Here is a 12,227-nt window from a genome sequence, read left to right as displayed (position 1 = left end):
TAGAAAGAGAGCATGGAAAAGAGCATATCATAGTGTGAAAGTGACACAGAGCGAGTGTGACGGGAGAGAAAGGAGTGTACGGACTGAAGTGAAAGTCTGTGCACAAAATACAATCTGAGTACTTGAAAGAGCATGTTTAGACATTCTGTCTAGGAGTCTTTTTTTTCCTGAAAATGTCTCTATCTTGTATGTTTAATACACAGTGCTTCCATGCAGTCAGTCTTGCTTTGTCTCAGATACCCAAACCATACGCTTCAGAGCACGATTTGTGCCGTCATTAGAGTCTGGAAGTGCAAAAAGCTCAAATTACACTTTCAGTTTAACTGAGAATAAGCTGGTTTGAATGGCTCTGGTCCAAAATGATATTAAGTCAGGTCTTGAGGGGGAAAAGCTCAACATTTGCGTAAATGTGCTTTTTTACTTTCCTGCCAAGATTGAGAGTCACAGTGAGGTCAGATAATTTACTGTAAAGCTGCAAGTTGTCAGTTTTACTCTTTGGTTTTTCATCAGATAAAACAGGATATAACATGACAATTAGAGAGCTTTAGGGGAGCTTTGACAGATGCTAGCTGTCGCTTATTCTACAGTCATATTTAGTATCAGTTTTACTCTCAGCATTTGACAGATTTCCCAGTGTGTTCCTTTCAGTTTCATCATGCCTTGTGTCTTATTTGCAGATTATAGGTTTTTTAAATTCTGGTGAACAGATTTTTTTATTTATATCTATATGTTTTTATTCAAACACATTCAAAATGTGTTGTATTTCAAGCTGAAATAACAAAATCCCTTTCACTTGCTTCATTTCTTTTATTTATTATTTGTAAAAAAAAAAAATGCTGAGTAGAACTTGTGTGCACCGCCTGCATCCTTTTCAAAATATTGGCTTTAGTTTAGGTTTAGTATCCAGTTTGTCTTAGCGTTAGTATGCGATTTGGGTTGAATGAAAGAAATATGGTTATCAGCATGTATTTTTCTTTCTTTTTTTCTGTAAATGGTTGCGACCTGTACATTTTGACATTTTAATTTCGTAAGTGAACATTACTCTAAACAGACCCTGAAGAAAATTTTCCTCTCGTGAAAATTGAAATAGATCTTTCACTAAAAATCTATAATCTGTGGCTTGTTGCCAGATCCACACTCTAGCTCCGTGGCCCACATCATCATTCAGGACCAAGAGACTCCATGAAAACCTTCTTGCCTTAGAACAAGAAATAAAATGTCAGAATATGTAGATAATGCCCTTGTTTTCATTTCAGTTTAACTTCATTAATAGAGTGTCGTTTATAATGTTATAAAATTACAATTGTTTTAGGGAACTATGAATAATTTTACTAAGATTGTGTTAGAGCTCTCTCAGCTCAGTTTTCGTTTTTGTCATCAGGTGACGTTCACCAAGAGGAAGTTTGGTTTGATGAAGAAGGCCTACGAGCTGAGCGTCCTGTGCGACTGCGAGATCGCTCTCATCATCTTTAACCACTCCAACAAGCTGTTCCAGTATGCCAGCACTGACATGGACAAGGTCTTGCTGAAGTACACCGAGTACAACGAGCCACACGAGAGCCGGACTAACGCTGACATTATCGAGGTAAAGCGTGGAGACGGGAGGGAGGGCAGTGGGTCAAACAGCAGGAAACAACTGCGTCTTTAACACCTCAAAATCTTTTTAACATCCTTAAAAGGTCCACTTTCCATTTGATTACCTTTATTTTAATTAATTAATACATTTATTTATTTTAGCAGATGCTAGGCTTAAAGTAATCTTGACCTAGATACACTTCCTGAACAAACTGTGTTGCCTTCTGTTGCAATAAGGCTTTGAGTATCATAGTTTATTGTACATCAAGTCATTAAAAGGGGAAGCTGGACATTTTCAGATGTGTATTGATTAACTTTCTTCCCAAGAATAAGATTAGAGATTGATATCACTGTCATGCCTGTTTACTTGTAGGCAGGTTAGAGGCAGAGGGTGATTAAGGTAGCTTAGCTTAAAAAAAAATCTGCTGATGTGATATATTACATCATGTTTAATCTATAAAGAAGCCAAAGTCACACTAACCTTCAGTGTTTGTAGCAATCTAACCTTCTTCTAAATTGTTATGCATTATAAATTAGGCTTTAAGAAACTGAAGTGGTTAAACACTGCATTTTTAGAGGTGTCATTACATTTTTTAAAAAACTTTTTATAACCCACTGTTCTTTCCTGAAATCCCTTGTTACTGAAAAGTAACTATATATTTTAGTATTTCTTTACTATTGCCCAGTTCAGAATTGTGGAGTCCAGTCAGTCCCAGTGCTGTTTATGGTTGGATTCTGGCTCGGTGCCTTTGAGCTTAATGGGAGTAGAGAGATAGGAACAGCTGGGCCTCCCCATCTTATCCCCCGCCCCCCTTAACACTCTGGCTTTGGTCGTATTGTTACCTGGAGACCTCTCTGACAACAACAACAAAACACCAACAAGCCAAAGGACAACGCCTAGAACCAGTTGGAAACCACTTCAGCATAAAATGCCCACCAGTTAGAGGAAGAAACTTCTGAGAAAAAAAATCTTTGTTCATTTACGTATTTACTAGAAGAGAGGTCAACGGGTTAGGTCAGCAGAGAAATTGTGAGGGCAGTCCGTCAGTTCCATTTTTATGTTTTTGTAATAGGAATCCATTTGCTTCCTAACGTCTTTCCTCCCTGTGGGAAAAGGCTTCGCTGGAGCTTGTCAGGCGAACATGGAACATATTCACATGCCTTGCTGACCCTTTTATACATAAGGACCCTCTTATGAATTCAACACGAGATGGTTAGGTATGATTCAGCGAGCCGTGTGCACTGCAGTACAGCACTTACGCTTCATATGGAGCGTTGACTTAAAGCTGGATCTCGCCTGGCTTTGAGGTTTTTTTTCTCACTGAATATTGCTGCAGGAGTTCACGATCAGTCAACCACAAACATTGTCAACATGCAGTCACCGCCATGGCTTTACTGTCATGTTGAATGCTCGGGCTAAATCGTATTTCAAACAACGCACAGCAAAACAGCAAGGTTTGAAAAAATGAGATGGCTAGCTCATGAATGGATTTAGGCCATTATTAGTTGGGCACTAGCATTACCTGATCTGTGTCAGCAGCAATTTCCCAATCTGAATTTTTTGTCAAATTGCCCTTATGATTTTGGAATAAAACCTTGTGTTGGCAATGGCCTGAGAACAACAACATAATAGAGTGGGAGTGATTCCCTCTTTTATCAGCTGCTTCTAAATTGCAGAACGTAGTCCTATAAAATTGAGATTGATGCTACAGCAATAAATATTATTCGAACCTTTTGTTCTCCACTAGTTTTTGATTCACTACATTTATGAAGTAAGCGATACCAACCTGTGTCCCTGGAGTGATGAACTTTGACAGCAAATGATGAGTTTTATTTCCCTTTTTCAGGCTATTTCAAATACGTTATTGGAAGAAACCCACAGGCTGCAAACATTGTTTGATTAGATTTATGAAGCGCTCAGAAGCTCATCTGACCTCTAACTGCTGCTTTAAGGCGTAATTCTTTTTCAAGTTCTCTCAAACTGTCCACAAACACCTAAATCAATGGCTAGCTACAGTTATGTGCTAAAGGTGTTTTTGAATGGAGAGCGCTATTTTCCATTGTAGGAACCTACCTGAAGGACTCATTGATTGAATTCAGGTCCTGGATCACAAAAGTCCCAGCTCTGGGTTTGCATCTGAGTATTCTCTGGCTGTGAGATTAAATCCTCTTTCCAACAGTTTTCCTGAGGAATTTCTGATTATAAAAAGCTTTTCAGACCAGAACTGTTGGGAAACCATTTTCCTTGAATACAAGAGAGGGTCATACTTGAAGCTTGAATTACTTCATATATAGCAGAAAGTAAATTCCACATTCAACTAGATCTGATTTCCATCTGTTTTTCTGTTGATGGGATCATTTGGTTCTCATCAGAAATGGCCAAAATAGCACTCTAAAATCACACATGGACAAAAAGGAATTTGCCAGCCTAGCTACATTAAGCCTAAAGAAAATGCAATGAATAACAGATTTATCTAATTTATTTCACAAAGGGGACTTTGTCTGAACATACTCCTAAACTTCCTGAGTTTTGGGATTTGTCATTATTGGTTATTATTTGGTTGTGTAGAGGCATGAAATCTTTGGGGCCTGAGCAGAATGCTCCTAAGGGGAATTTCATCCAATAAGGGCTTGCATTCAGTAATTGCTGAAATCTCAGTGAAAGTGTTGGTGAAGCAGTTTTGTGTTTGAGTGGGCTGAAGGTAAGACTGAGAGTTTGAGGCCATAATTTTCCCTTCACCTTTCTGTCTGTCAGTTTCTCTCTTCCTTCTACCCTTCCTGGCTTCGCTTCCTCGTAATCTCCTGATTCACTCGGTCACGACAGTTTTTCCCTTCTTTCTTGTCCTTCTCTTTCTGTCTGTCTCAGAGTGTCAGCAGTAAAGCCTTTCTGTAGGCTGTATCTTCAGCTGCAGATGGCTCTTAAGTGTGTGTGTGTGTGTGTGTGTGTGTGTGTCGTGGCTGGGCGTTGGGCTGCTCCGGGCCACATCAGCTCAAGCTCCACTGGCTCTGTTTGTGTGCGTACATGTGTTTGTGTTTTCGAGTGTGCCACTCTGTCTCATTCTGTCTCTTTTTGTGTGTTCATTAGTGTGTGTGTGTGTGTGTGTGTGTGTGTGTGTGTGTATCTATGTTTGAGTGTGTATGTGTGCATGCATAAGTCCACCTCTTTCTGTTTGCACGCTCTGCAGTGGCCCATGAGAACGCCTCATACAATATTCAGGCTTGGTGAGCCTCTTGGTTGTGTCAGCTTCTGTGTGTGTGTTTGTGTGTGTGTGTGTCCTACATGGGAGCTTCCTGCCTATACCGGCCTTTATACTGCCTGCCACCCATTCTCTTAATAAGCCAGGAGGCATTAAGCAACATTCGCCAGCATTTGTCCTCAACTGTCCCCTTCCACAGATGTACTGCATTAAACACCACCTTGTTGGGCAGGTATCAGTGTCGTTTGCCCCTGACATTTTCCATGAATTCTTGCTATTTCACATTACCAGTAGAGTAGCATGAGTCATTTCAGTATTAAAAATAAAACCCTCAGAACCTTTTTCAGAATACGTTATATAGTGTACTGCTAATAGCTGCACAAAATAGCAATTAAGTAAAACTGCAGCTTATTTAAATGTGTCTGTCACTTTTTGTATGGGAAACCTAAATCTCCAAGGTAATGAGTAAATACAACCATTGCATAAACGTAGTGGAGGGAAATGTGTAATATTTAGCTCCAAAACAGGTTGTTGAAAAGCAGAACCATTGACAGCTGTTAAGGAGCTGATATTCTGCATTAGCTGGAAATTGGAAAACATTTGGCTGACAAAACATTTGAAAAAAAAAAAGATGATGCAACACAGTGGTAAACATGCCCCTGGTCCTACGTTTTTAAAGCATTTTTGCTGGCATAAAATTCAAAATGAACATCACTGACAATAGCATTTCTCAGTTTAGTTTAGTTTTTACTTTTTTAAATCACTTACAGGCTTTTAATCATTTGCAAATCATTGAATTTTGTTTCACACAGTGTAATCACCTTTTTGGAAGCAGAGTTATTGTAAACATTTGTCTGTAACGAACAGTGTATTTGTTGGGGACTTGTTGGCAGATAAATACACGCTGGGTGCTCAAGTTAGGAATGTCCATGTAGAATTTGGTCAAAAGAAAGTACTCAACAGTGTCTGTGTTTGTGGCAATGAAAGGAAAAGTTCCCCAGTACAAATGTGTGGTTTGCTGAAAGTTTTTGGATAAACAATGGAGCTTTGTGACACAGCGAAATAAGATAGATCTGGCTTTGGATGCCCTCAAAGTACTTGTTACTAGAATAAATATAGTGTTGGTTGTTGACTGTAACAAAAATAAAGAAGATCATCACATGTATCCTTTTAATAACTCAGTTTTGACTAAGATTTCATTAGATATTTTCTTGGCAAGTTATAAGGGACAAGAGCCCAATGTCTTTACTTCTCTGAAGGGCTCTTACTGTGAAACACTAGCAAGAATTATTTAGTTTTATTAAATAATTGCTGTAAAGAAATGCAGAAAATTTGCAAAGTAAAAATGACCTAAATCTGTTAACATGTTCTTGTCCAAAAGAGAACCGCCGTTTAAACAGCTTGAACAGACTTGTGAATATTGTAAAATACTTTTTATCTCCATGTGCAATAAATGATAATTATCATTTTGTACATTTTGTACATTTAAATGCCGCAACTGTGACTGGACGTGCGTTACAGAAATGCTAGACATAGAGGGTGAGGGGCTTTCAGTGGCGCCCTGTACAGTCGAACAGTCAGTGTGACAAGATTGGCGAATTATACAATAATTATTAAAGATTATCTGCACTGGCACATGGTGTAACATCGCTGGTCAAGGACAGAGCTGAGACATACCGAGTGACGGAGCGCGAGAGTGAGGGAGAGGGAGAAGAGAGAGGGGATAATTGGATAGTCTCAAAATGTGCCCATTTGCTGCTCTGCCTCTGCAAGTGCTTTTGAGTATAAATTATGAAGTGTGGATATAATCACGCAGGCACACGCAAACTGATACGTGCACGTGCGTACACAGTCTATGCTTCGTGTATGTTGCTCTGTCTATGCTGTACATGCATGCACCTCTGGGCCTAAATGCCTAGATGCACTTAAGTTCATATTGAGGTGTGTATATGGGTGTGGGTGTGTGGACTCTATTCATCACACAGTTAGACATTCCTTCACTTCAGTGCAAGCTTGAGAGGCTGTGCATATGCACACACAGCCTCTCTCTGAGATGCACGTGCTGCTTGAAAGTGTGTGTGGGCAGCCTGCCTCTCCTGTCAGAATGTGTTAATCCGCTTGACTACAGATCCCAATCAGGGCAAAGAAGGGAAGTGAGCGAGAGACAGAGGGAACACAAGCGAGCGCAATGCTAAAAGAGTGGGGATGAATAGCTGAGGAGAGAAAGCAAGATGGGCGGAGAAGGGGGATGCCCTTTTTCCTTTAAGCGGCTCAGGGAAGACAGATCTCACCAAGAGCTTCAATGCTCGTGCTTAAGGACTTTGGGCACCGCCCTGATCCTCCTGGGCTGCAGCCAGGGGAGACTCACATATTGCGAAACATTACTTGTCAGTATTTTCCTACTAAGCAACAGATTGAGTTTGTTGCTACAATAGCCCATAGCGCTTCAAACAAATAGTATACAACCCCAGATTACCCCACTTAGTGCACAGTGAGAAATTCACCCCTCTGCAGAGTTGCATGCCCACTTCTCCTCTGACGTCCTCTCGCAGAAAGCTGATGCCTGTGTTGTCCCGTAGATGCTCCTCATATAATCCTTCTTTGCTGTCTGAACTCTGTGGTCCTCCTGCTAAGACCTGCCATGCCCAAGGTCCTAATCTGGAGTAGAAGGGGTCATAGGAAGGTTTATTGGTGCTTACATTAGTGGTCACCACTCTTACTGGGATTTGTTTCTTCCAAGTTTCTGAATCACAAAACTTGTGTGAAAGGCCCAAAGCTCAACCATAATTAGGATTTTTGGATTTATTTATTTGTTTTACGTTACAAGTAGAATTGTAATGTGTTCTCCCTTTTAAATTAGATTTTTTTGGGGGTTTGTGACCTGATACATTCACACAACTTGATTTGAAACCAAGATATAAACTTGTCTTATGTTTAGTCATTGCCTCAAAATTATTCAAATTTATTTCTTATTATTACTTCACTGTTTTTTGCAGTTGAACTTCAAGGTTAAGGAATGCAATACAATGCCTTCAGTTATGGTCAGTATTATACCACACATTCACAGCATTGTGTTCAGAACAGAGATCCTGACCTTATGAAATAATTAACAGCCCTGTGCTGAAAAGGGGCCAAGATTTCATTAAAACAATATTAAGTACTGGAAGTCCTTGATTATAAAATATGTGACTCACTCCCAGAATGAGGCGTGTTATGGAGATTCTGAATGAGGAACACGTACTCCTAGAGGGCAGAAAAATAGGCTTCGAAATATTTTGTTTAGTTGTCATTAGTGTAGGCGGTCATATATCAATAAGACTGATTGGCTTACAGGTCATCTGTAGTTGACGTAGGGCATCATGCACGATCAGCTTCCTCTGATACATAGCAAACCATCCAGAGGCCTCTTGAGGGCTAAGTGAGAGAAGTCCATTATTTTCATGGACAAATAATTCCAGTGAGAGCTGGAGGGGTAATGGCTGTTTATGCAGTGATGGTTTTTAATAAACTAAATGGTTAGAAATTAAAGGAAGTCTACAAGTCATAAACTAAACTTTGTCCAAATGTTTAAATGATTATTCCAACCTAACTTCCTGAATTTTATACTTTAATTAGAAAAAAACCCACTTACTTAGACCATCACAATGCATAACATATAGTTGAGTTTTCATTTACATTTTCATGTTAAATGCGCTTTTGACCCTGAAATTAATGCATAATTAATACTTCACACAGGGGAGCACTAGGAACAGGAAGCATAATTAATCTAAATACAAAAATGACAGAGAGCAGGACGAGGAAATGCATTTACGTTCTTTTCTGTTTTATTTTATTTTATTTATTGATTTTCTGTTTTAACAAGGCGTTCAAAAAAATACATTCTGAACCCGCATGATAGCGAGTGTGTGTGTTTTTTTGTGGGCAGCGAGGACATGACTTCCTCACGTCTCACGGCTTGGCAGGTTACTGACATGAGAAAAAACAAGTGCTGATCTATAATACAACATCTGAGGAGCCTGGCAGCCACTGCTGTGCTGAGACTGTGGATACGATGCCCCAAATGACTGACTGTAGGGGGCTGCATGTGTGAGAGAGGGAGAGACTTTCTTCTGCATTTCTGTATTTGACAAGCCACAATGGGAGGTGACATTACAGTTTGCTTTGCACTTACCAGGCCTAGACAGCAGGGACTCTGCCTGCTACCTAAGTACTTTTGGGACCATATAACCTGCACCGTCATAGTCCAAAAGAAAGCCTAACAATAAACAGCACATACTGTACCGGGCAAATAAAAGTGTTAGACAGTGAGATTAGAAAACTATAATAATCAGTTAAAGGAAAGATTTTTACATGTCTCTGTTAATATTCTGTTTATCCTTCATGATCATGTTTGTCACTAAAACATCCCTTCCTAATATCAAATCAAATCAAATCACTTTTATTGTCACATCACATGTGCAGGCACACTGGCACAGCACATGCGAGTGAAATTCTTGTGTGCGAGCCCCACAAGCAACAGAGATGTGCAAACACAACAACACAAACGAGCAAAATACAAGAATGGCCAACCTGAAACTAATAAATATATGTACAATATATAATAGTGTATGCATTTCTGGATGTGTATACTAAATATTTTCCTCTGTGTGTGTGTGTGTGTGTGTGTGTGTGTGTGTGTGTGTACACATTTTTACAAATTAAATAGTAAAAAAAATAAAATAATAATAATAATAATAATAATAATAATAATAATAATAATAATAATAATATATAAAATATACAGAGTTGAATATGTGCAAAACAAGTGGCATTTATATACAGTGTGGAGTGCATAATGTTGAAATATACTTCTGTTAGAAGTGATGAAGAACAAAATCCAGTCTTTGGTTCCTGAATAGATTTCAAAATTCATCCAGTCAAGTGGCCACCTTCCTTTTACATAGATTTTGATTCTGTGCTGACCTGCAGCGCAGCAACACTAAGTCAAAGTGGGGAATTTGGTACTCGTATGTAAAGTAAATGCCACTTTAGAAGTCAGTTGTATTTTTATCTGTCTTATTTGCCTTCATAGCACTGAAATCGGTTTGTAATTCTCAGATAAATTTTTCTAATGAGGAGTGATCAGTGGCCTTATGAACACCAGACAATAGTTTGGTGACTCACATCCTTTAACTTTAGTTAAAGTACAGTACAAATCAGTGATTAGTCCGACCCTCCTTTGTTCTTAAAGCAGTTGTGATTGTTCCAGTTGTTTTGGAGGACTGGCCAAAGTTTCTGTGGATTACAGCTGATTCCAAGTTAACTTGATGATGTTGAGATTAGGTTTGTGTAGAGGTTACGCTATCAGTTGCAAGACTCTTTGTTCTTCTTGATAACAAAGATAGGTTTCATGGTCTTTTTGCCATGTTGAACAATTACTTTATCATAGATAAGAATTTAAACATCTAAAGTGGCTAAACAGGAAAACTGTGCAAGCGGTGCTGTTCGGCAGTTTCATATCTGGGCCTTCCCACCTCCCAAAGTGTCCTTGGGCAAGTCACAGAGCCCAGAGTTGCTTTCAGAGGCAGTGTGTGTATCTGTTAAACTTATACATGGCTAGATATGGTGACACCCAAACACACATGTATGTTTTAGGTAAAGGTCTGTTTTTCTGGCACCTTCCAAATGAATGTGACGATAAAGCTGATAGAGGCAAAAGTGAGAAAAATAAAAGGAAATGCAAAAAACCAGGAAGGGAACCTGATACACTCAAAGTATTATTGCCACTGTTATCAAACGTCAAATACTGACACTATGCATGCAGTCGTACAGTGACTTTCACTCACGACTTAGACACATAGAGGCTTCAAACACATTTTCAGAGTAAGGGATAAAAGGTTGGAGCAGGAAAGAGAGAGGAAAAGGGAAGGAAATTATGATGGGAAAAGCTCTGGGAACAAGAGACAGGGCAAAAGAGGAATGGAAAAGAAACTGAAACAGAGGAGAGAATGAAGGTTGATGAGAGGAAATGAGCGACTGGGGAGTATTGCGTATGGAGACATTTCAAGGAAGCAATGGCGAGAGATGTTAAGGGTGGAAAAACACAGAAGGACAAGTGCGAGAGTTTGCACTTGCACTGTGAGCGAGCGAGAGCTACGTTAAAGGTGGTGGGCTGAGAGATGAGAGGCCGAGAGAAAGACAAAAAGAGACAGGACAAAGCAGCAGCAGCGTTTCATGGAGAGCTGGAAACAGAGGGCGGGCGGACAGCGGGTGGGCGAACGAGCGAGCCAGAGGGGAACGAAGAGAGTGAGGTGGGGGCGGGGCTTGCGAGCAGTCATAGCCAGTTAGAGGCTGGCGTGGTGCTCTGCAGGGTGAATCTTACCCTGGCAACACAATAGAGCGAGAGAGCGAGAGGGAAAGTGGGAGAGAGGGAGACAGCGGACAGGTGAACAGATGGCTGACTGAGAGACAAGCTGATCAGTGCACAACAGAGGGGTGTGTGTGAGTGTGAGCGAAAGAGAGAATGTGAATGTAATGCAATGTAACACAAAATGTTCAGTCTGAGAGAGAGTGGGAAAACAAACAAAGAAAGTGAGAGAGAGTGAGAGAGGGGGAAAGATGCCCATGTTTACACTGTAATGTTCACAAAATATCAGTGGAGTTTACATGAGAGAAAGACAGAGAGGCAAGCCTGTGATGTCCAAAAAATATCAAGTGTGTGTGAAAGCAAGTAGAGACAGTGTGAGAAGGAAGCCTACTGTACGTCTGTTTGCATCCATATGTCAGTGTGTCCATTAGGATTGTTGCTTTTTATATGAATTTGAAAGTGTCAGATGGAGAGGAAACAAAGGAATATTTGACCAGTGGTAATCCGTTCAGATTTTTGATTTATGGGTCGGGCGTTTTGTACTTCAGTGGAACTGAAATGCAGTGTCATTCTGACCTTATTCCATGGCCTGCTTCTTTGGCAGAAAATAGAGTAAGCTAGCAATCTCAGTGGATAATTACGGCCTCAAATTAGGAAAAGCAATAAGCAGAAGCATTTAGACTTCAGTACTACGTGCTGAAGAAGTTACAGATGAAGGTAAGTTTGTATGCCAACTAACTGGTGAATCTATTGCCACGATGGCATAAAGACAATGAAAATGAATGAACACTGTCCTTATTGGAAGCATTAGTGGAAGCATTGTAAGAAATGTTTTTATTGTCCTTTGGGGGAAATGATGTTTGTGTCAGAGTTAATAACACATGGCGTATAATAGCATATGCATGATAGCTGCATCTTTATGACAAATAATGCCAGATTTAATCAAGTACAGAAATTCAAATGAATCACACTTAAAATGGGACGATTTTAAGAAGATCGAGGGCATTTAGGGAATTTTGTCCAAACCCCAAAGACAGTTGCATGTTTGGTCTTATTGTCATTATTTTTGTTCTTATTATTTAAAAAAAAAAAAAAAAGTATATGATCAC

The 12,227-nt window shown here is 39.7% G+C and overlaps 1 protein-coding gene across 11 annotated transcripts in view; it reads left to right on the top strand.

Annotated features, from left to right (window-relative positions):
* The window catches only part of mef2d (myocyte enhancer factor 2d), a 101,914-nt gene that overhangs the window by 48,003 nt on the left and 41,684 nt on the right, over positions 1-12,227 (top strand). For all 11 annotated transcript variants that reach the window (XM_085366307.1, XM_085366315.1, XM_085366313.1 and 8 more), the window contains exon 3: positions 1,382-1,585. In XM_085366307.1, the coding sequence (XP_085222433.1) occupies positions 1,382-1,585 (204 nt within the window). The remainder of the gene's footprint in view (positions 1-1,381; positions 1,586-12,227) is intronic.

This window comes from Diplotaxodon limnothrissa, linkage group LG11 (assembly GCF_057381915.1).
Source record: "Diplotaxodon limnothrissa isolate DT_005_m linkage group LG11, D_limnothrissa_male_GT1.1, whole genome shotgun sequence".
In the NCBI taxonomy this organism is placed as follows: Eukaryota; Metazoa; Chordata; class Actinopteri; order Cichliformes; family Cichlidae; genus Diplotaxodon; species Diplotaxodon limnothrissa.
Note: the sequence above shows the minus strand (reverse complement) of the source record. Positions and strands in the feature narration are given on the sequence as shown.